At 42.2% G+C, this 7907-nt stretch overlaps 1 protein-coding gene across 1 annotated transcript; it reads left to right on the top strand.

Moving 5' to 3' along the window:
* The first annotated feature begins 6165 nt into the window (after positions 1-6165).
* Positions 6166-7176, top strand: LOC109475753 (olfactory receptor 6C65-like). The gene has a single exon (XM_019776515.1). It carries the CDS (start codon positions 6166-6168, stop codon positions 7174-7176), a length of 1011 nt encoding a protein of 336 aa, XP_019632074.1.
* Positions 7177-7907: the final 731 nt, after the last annotated feature.

Genomic DNA, 7907 nt, shown 5'->3' with positions numbered 1-7907 from the left:
GTTTTATTTGTCGAATCTTGTGGTGTGAACCTTTTGAGATTGTTTAAAAGACATTTGGTTCTTATAAATTATTCCTTGACTTTGCAACATGGCGTTCAATGTCTATGCATCCACTAGTGTTGTTATTCTCGAAAATCCGTATAATTTAATCTATGACGTCATGACGTCAAAACGACGCAATGTGCGTTAGTTGTATCTAGTTTTATTTAGTGGTATGGACCTACTTAAAGATTAGTTAAAAGTGATTTAGAAAACTAAAAATTATTTCGTTAATTCGGTACGAGTAGTTGAATATCATTATATAAACAGGGATTCAGGCCCTACAAATCTGTATGGTTGAATCCATGACGTCATAGCGTCAAAACGGCGCAATGTGCGTTAGTTTTATCAGTTTTATTTGGTGGCATGGACCTCTAAAAGATTGTTTGAAATGATTTGAAAACTTAAAATTATTTCGTTAATTAGCTACGAGTAGTTGAATACATGTATTATCATATAAACAGGGATTCTGGCCCTAGAAATCTGTATGGTTGAATCCATGACGTCATAGCGTCAAAAAGACGCAATGTGTGTTAGTTTTATCAGTTTTATTTAGTGGTATGAACCTCTAAAAGATTGTTAAAAGTGATTTGAAAACTAAAAATTATTTCGTTAATTCGGTACGAGTAGTTGAATATCATTATATAAACAGGGATTCAGGCCCTACAAATCTGTATGGTTGAATCCATGACGTCATAGCGTCAAAACGACGCAATGTGCGTTAGTTTTATCAGTTTTATTTGATGGCATGAACAACTAAAAGATTGTTTAAAATGATTTGAAAACTTAAATTATTTCGTTAATTAGCTACGGGTAGTTGAATACATGTATCATCATATAAACAGGGATTCTGGCCCTACAAATCTGTATGGTTGAATCCATGACGTCATAGCGTCAAAACTACAAAATGTGTGTTAGTTTCATTAGTTGAATCTTATAGTTTGAACCTTTCAAAGATTTGTAAAAGATTTTCCGTTATTAAAAATTATTTCGATACTTTGCAAGAAGGCGTCGGATTGAAACATGTTGGGTGCGCTTCTCGACGGCATTCTTGAATCTTTGACGTGAAGATAAATCCATGTGCGTTGATTTCATTAATTTAATTCGATAGTATTAACCACTTAAAGATTATAAAGACTCATTTGGTTGTTGAAAATTAGACGATTATTTAATCAAATGAATACAGAGTCTGAAAGGTTGTGGTTTGGTTTGACATACGTACGTGGAATGTCTATTTAAATACTGTATGCGTGCTCATTTGCATATGTGGGACAGTAGAATGCTTCCGCGCCTGAGACGTATCCGAAATAGTGCCTACCATTCGAATCGAAGGCTCAATCGAAGGTTGCGAATCGAAGGCCGAAAGGAGGGCTAACTTTAATGTGGTTCATCAGTCACTGTAACGTTACTGTCTGCTTTGGGTTCTTCATCCTTGTATCTAGCAGCGTAAGGTTCAGTGATGTCACCACCATCAGTCACTGTACTGTCTGCTTGCTTGACTTGTGTTTCCTCTTCACTGTTTCCAGTAGTGTTGCTATCTTCATTTTCCCCTGAGGCTGTGTACAAGGCAGAGTTTTCAGTATGGATCGGATTAGATTCAGAATATACATCAGTGGATTCTGGGGTGGGGATATTGTTAATATCTGTCATATACTGATCCTCATTTGTGCTTGTATGTTCGACTTCATTGCCAGCTACATACGTAGTCTCCAACATGTCTTGTCCTTGAACACTGGGAGAGTTTTGGCCGCATGTTGACATTCTTGTTGGGTCTGCAGTAGTGCTTTCTGTGTACAGTACATTCTGATCAGGGTGTAGATGATCTTCATTTTGTCCTGGGCTTGTCGGCTCCTCTGGATGGTTTGTATGATAAACCGGATTGTTCCTTTCTGTGTTGGACTGGGACATTTTGAATCTGTTGGCAAACACAGAGTAAGAACAGGATGTTATTTGTACATTTAGTGGCAAGGTGGTCTAACTTGTGGTTAGGTTTGACTCAGAATCTGAAGGTTCTCTGTACAAATCCATGGCAGTCCCCAGTGCTATGAGGGTCTGCATGCCCTTTTTCGTTAACCGTTATGGGCGTTGCCGGCCGTCCTGAATTTACCGTTAAGCGTTATCGGCCCTGCTGAATTTACCGTTAACCGTTGCCAGGACCCCCCCATGCAGACCCTCTGCTATGCCTTGGAAAAGCCACTTTACTCCTATTTACTCCTGGTAACCTGCTATCTCAATCTCAATAAATCAATTTTTGTTGAATATCTTGTATCTTGTTATACCTAGCCTGGATGCCAGACCCAAAGCACACTGGACACAAAATATTGCACGCTGAGATATTCTGTGTCCAGTGTGCTTTGGGTCTGGCATCCAGGCTAGTTATACCTACAATTTGCAGAAAAAATTCTGCACTGAGTAATAACTTGTACTCATACTTTGGAGGGTTAATTTTTTTCTGTTTGCAAATTCGCCTGTATCAGAGAATCTAAATAACACTTACTGTTAAGTGAAGCCTTAAAAGCTGCCAATACTGACAGACCTGGATCAAGTTGTCACGGAGACTGTTCCTGGCAAAATTTCTTGTCAGGAAAAACAGGTTTTGTCCGGTTGGCACATGCCGGAATTTGAGGTGTGGTTCTCCCAACTGGTAGACTAATAAGTAGATGAAAAACTGTCGTTGGCGTGCACACATTGAACTTCTATCTTTCATCTCATCTGATCTTGCAAAGCTTTGAGTTGCTTGGATGTTTATTTATCTTTGTTTTCACCATAACCATAAGCCTACACCAACTTATTTCCTTGGTTTTCTAACATCTCTTAGGGAAAATCCAGCAACTTGAATCAATGTGTATTTGTTTATTTGTTTATTTGAGTTTACCACCAGATATACAAGTGGAAGGGAGGACAAAACAGGTGCATTGACACCTTTACAAGTTGTCCTCCCAAACACAGATTAAAAATACAGATTAAAATATTGAATACAAAACAAATTGCACAAGTGTGCTTCATGGTCAACCCACCACTGTAGTACCTGTCCCTGGTGCTGAACTCCTGCTTATACTAAATGCAGTTCCTTGTTTATTTTACAATGTCAAGAACCAGGAAACTGTATTGATGTGGCCTGTTCAAAACTTGTAAAATTTGTGCAACGTGTCATTCCCTGGTCCAACCTCTATGTGGGGGTGGGGGTGGGATCCTGCAGCCAATAGGATCATGTCGTTCTGTAATCATGTCAAGCCAAGCGGTGCTCACAAAAACAGCAACGACCTCTATAATGACGCCTGATAAAACAACAACAACAGCAACAACGACATTAACAAGGACGTGTGATCGTCCATAGAAGCATCGCCACCTATGTTCGTCTATTATATGTGTAGGTTCCGGTTATTTTGAAATTTGGAATTTATCAGCCTTTCCCTTGTATTGACAACTTAAGCTTTTCAGTCAACTAACTGTTATCCCGTTTATATATGATAAGTATCTGAACACCAGCAGAATAAAGGCAGACTGGTTTACTGAAATGGGAAGCGGGGACGTCCGCAGCTAACACAGAGTGACGTGGCAGTGCGTCCGCGGGCGATGTCCTTGGTGCTGAAAGGGCGGTCAGCTATACTATTATCCCGCTCATATAATAAGTATCTGAACACCGGTACCAGCAAAATATAGGCTAGTCTAGATACTGAACTGGGAAGCGGGGACGACCGAAGCTAGCACAGAGTGAAGTGGCAGTGCGTGCGCGGGCGATGTCCTTGGTGCTGAAATGGCGGTCAGCTATACTATTATCCCGCTCATATAATAAGTATCTGAACACCGGTACCAGCAAAATATAGGCTAGTCTAGATACTGAAATGGGAAGCGGGGACGTCCGCAGCTAACACAGAGTGACGTGGCAGTGCGTGCGCGGGCGATGTCCTTGGTGCTGAAATGGCGGTCAGCTATACTATTATCCCGCTCATATAATAAGTATCTGAACACCGGTACCAGCATAATATAGGCTAGTCTAGATACTGAAATGGGAAGCGGGGACGACCGCAGCTAACACAGAGTGACGTGGCAGTGCGTGCGCGGGCGATATCCTTGGTGCTGAAATGACGGTCCGCTATACCCGCCACGCGAACTTTAGGCCGTCTTGGTAACAATTGCGTTCGCCGGGTCGCACCAACTCAGGGAAGAGAGTGCATCCGAGCGAGGATCAGATATTAGTCGGAAAATATATATGTATCTGTATCTGTATAGCCGGTATAACCGCATTATGTACTGTGTCCTCTTTGCCATCATTTATCATTGGGTGGTGAACCGGACCTGCGCTCTTGAATTTCTTGTATTTACTGTTTTTTGCCTGTCTTAAAGTTGCGATTGTTTCTTTTCTTTATTATATGTATTTATTTAGTGGTGCCGTCAACATAAGTGCTTTCCACTTGAGTGAGGCACCACCATGTCCTGTATCCTTTTTTCATGTGAATGAATAAAATAACCGCCTTTCGGCGTAACACACCAGCTTCGCAGGCACGCGGCGCGGCGGCAGCTGGCTATATTACACCGATCGACTTGTTACACCTAACCCTTGAACTTCTAGCTCAAGACATTGTTTAAAGCTATCTATTGACAATGCCCCTACTGTACTTGGTGACAGTGAGTTCCACTCTGCAATAGTTCTAGGAAAGAATGAATTCTTGAACACCTCAATCCTTGCGTGATAACTCTGGTACTTGAATGCATGGCATATATGATTTTACATTCATATTTGTACCATTATAGTGTCACATTAGTAAGGGGTAAGCGTGCTAAACTTTCAAATTGAAGTATATGAACGCTTGCTTATTTATGTACCTACAATGTTCTACCTATGATTTTAAAATGCTACTATTATATATATTTAATATATAAAGTTTTCATGTATTATTTTAATGAAAGCTGTTACATTGTACACGTGATTAGCGATCTTAGTAATTTGTGATTTTAGTGTTAAAATAGCTGTACTTGTAAGGGACAGCGCAATTCAGTTCCCCTCATATAAAGGGTTCTGCAATACTGTAACTTTTAGAAGTTGTAACAGAATGAAACTTAACGGAAACAGTGCAAAACTTAACGGAACATACACGAAGATGCTGCGAGTGGTTTTCAATACACCATGGTGGAAACATACTACTAAATGAACAGTTATACGGTTCGTTACCAAATGTAACTTCAGTAGTCAAATGTCGACGACTAAGCTTGGCTGGTCATGTAGTACGCAGTGAAGAACCAGCCAGTAGGCTTCTACTCTGGAATCCTGATCTCTGTGATGTATGACAAACAGTTTTGGTGAGCTAACTTTGTATGCTCCACCTCTATTATGGAGGATGAATGATGATGATGATGATGAACAGAATGATGATGAGGATCGGCGTGTTTGTTTAGGCTACGATAAGGAATGACTATAGCAGACAAACGCCGGCGTAGCAATGAAAATTAAAAACGCCCCCGCGGAACGGCACAGCATGAACAATTGTTACTGTCAACAATAGAAGCTAATTTTCAAGAGCCAAAATGCTCCCATCAAGGCCGACAATTCTTAAATGTAAGTAGCCAAGTGCTCACGAAAACAAGTATGGACACATATAACGATGGAAACAAACAACTGATAGATTGTATGTCCTGAAGTACAATCGTTTTCCTTTACAAAGTGTTACCCTAAACTCCGCAACTTTCGTTTCAAATCATCGTAGTGTTCACTCAAACCCACGTCTCCACCACTGTACGCAACAAACGATCTGATTACGTATTGTTACGACCATGAATTGAAGCTAATTTTCAGCAGGGGAAAGCCTCCAAAACATTTACTGACGCATAAAACAGGGTGCATGCGAACCACACAATCTCTGATCTGTTTCGTACGCTTTTTTGGTGTCTCCGCTGTACGGAACAAGCAATCTTACTATGTATTGTTACGACCATGAATTGAAGCTAATTTTCAGCAGAAACGGCACCAAAAACAGATTTACACAGAGACCAGCGTGCATGCGAACCACACAATCAGTTGTTTCTTACGCTTTTATTCGGTGGCTGTCAGAAATATTTTTCTCGAGCTGGTGCAGTATTAACCAGGCAAGGTGTTCAGCGTCCTGGTATCTTCTATACGCGGCTAAGATGGGCGATCAGCAGGGCAGCTCCCAGGCCGAAGTTACGGTCTCTCTCGGGCCAGCCTCCCCGGGTCTTCAGGCAGCGTACCTCGGCATCAGTTTTATCCTGATAGTAGCCGCTAACTCTCTTCTCATCCTCCTTGTGTGCAGAAAGGAATATCTCCAACAGCCTCGCCACTACTTACGGTGCCACCTAGCCTTCAACGACATCCTCTTCACAACGGCACAGATCCCGAGATACATCCATCTAATTCTGCAAAGCAACGGCCGATTTTACGGTATTATCTGCTCGGACACACGAATAGTTAGCGCTACAGCATTACTGTCCACATACGCTACCTATCTTCTAATGGCTATAGACTTGTACTACTACATATGTCACCCACTTAAGTATGAAACCAAAGTCACTACAAAGCGTTTGGCCATAGTACTGGGTCTTGTTGACGCGTTCTCTATCATCTGCGGCGCAGTTCCGATTGCCCTTGTTAGAAAAGCAGAAGGTAACGTCTCATGTCTGATGAAAACAAGGACATATCAGCCTGCCTTTGTTCTTAGGAGCATCGGCATAGTTTTACAGATTTTATCCCTGCCGGTTATCATAGGTTTGTACTACGTCGTTTTGAAGGAAGCGAAGCGGCAACAACAAAGGGACGAACAGCGACCGGTGAAATTCTACAAGACCAAAGGCTTCAAAACCATGTTTCCCCATGTTGTAGTCTTTACTACTTCAGTAATCTCTGCCATTTTTATGACTGTTACCTTGGCGGAAGGTAACGAACAGAAGGAGGGGCCTTCCATGGCGGTAGTGATCGTAGAAAAGGCCGCTATTCTCCTGTGCCTGACTCTATCGCCCCTGCTGAATCCCGTCGTCTACACCCTCCGGCTACCCGAGTTCCGCCGTGCGGTGAGAGAGATGTGCGGACGGCCGCCGACGGCAGCGGTCGCCCCGGCGTTGCCCAATCTGCCGCGGGTACATGTGATTGAGGTTCGGCCTGACTCGACTTTGAATGATGTATGAAGGCCAGAGCCGGCTGCATCATCAACAACAACAGATACACAAACAACAAGGACATCAACAAGGATGCGTGATACAGCAACAACGACAACAACAATAACAGCAACGACATTAACAGGGACATGTGATCGTCCATAGAAGCATCGCCACCTATGTTCATATATTATATGTGTAGGTTCCGGATATTTTGTATTTGGACATTATCAGCTCTTCCCTTGACAACTTCAGCTTTTCAATCAACTAACTGTTATCCCGCTCATATAATAAGTATCTGAACACCAGCAAAGGATCTGAACACCAGCAGAATATAGGCTGGTTATATAGACTGGTTTACTGAAATGAGCGGGAACGTCCGAAGCTAACACAAAGTGACGTGGCAGTGCGTGCGCGGGCGATGTCCTTGGTGCTGAGATGGCGGTCCGCTATACTGTTATCCCGCTCATATAATAAGTATCTAGTATCTGAACACCGGCACCAGCAAAATATAGGCTAGCTTACTGAAATGGGAAGCGGGGACGCCCGAAGCCCCGAAAATGGCATTAACGTCTAAAAGAAGCGAAAACTGAGGTCCTAAACTGACTTGAGTGGAGAAACTGTGCTGCCCTGTGTGCCACTAAATTTAAGGATCCAATCATCCAAGTCTACGTAAGTACTAATACACTATATTTGTATCGCTAACAGCAAGTGTGATTTCAGGGCAGCAAAACTGGATTTTGAAGTCAATTTTCTTTTAA

Source organism: Branchiostoma belcheri, unplaced genomic scaffold (assembly GCF_001625305.1).
Source record: "Branchiostoma belcheri isolate BF01 breed outbred unplaced genomic scaffold, Haploidv18h27 scaffold35, whole genome shotgun sequence".
In the NCBI taxonomy this organism is placed as follows: Eukaryota; Metazoa; Chordata; class Leptocardii; order Amphioxiformes; family Branchiostomatidae; genus Branchiostoma; species Branchiostoma belcheri.
The sequence above is the reverse complement of the archived record's forward strand: the minus strand, read 5'-3'. Positions and strand labels throughout refer to the sequence as shown.

Bases quoted from the DNA above. Each gene is read 5' to 3' on its own strand.
- LOC109475753 (XM_019776515.1), top strand. From the start codon at position 6,166: ATGGGCGATCAGCAGGGCAGCTCCCAGGCCGAAGTTACGGTCTCTCTC.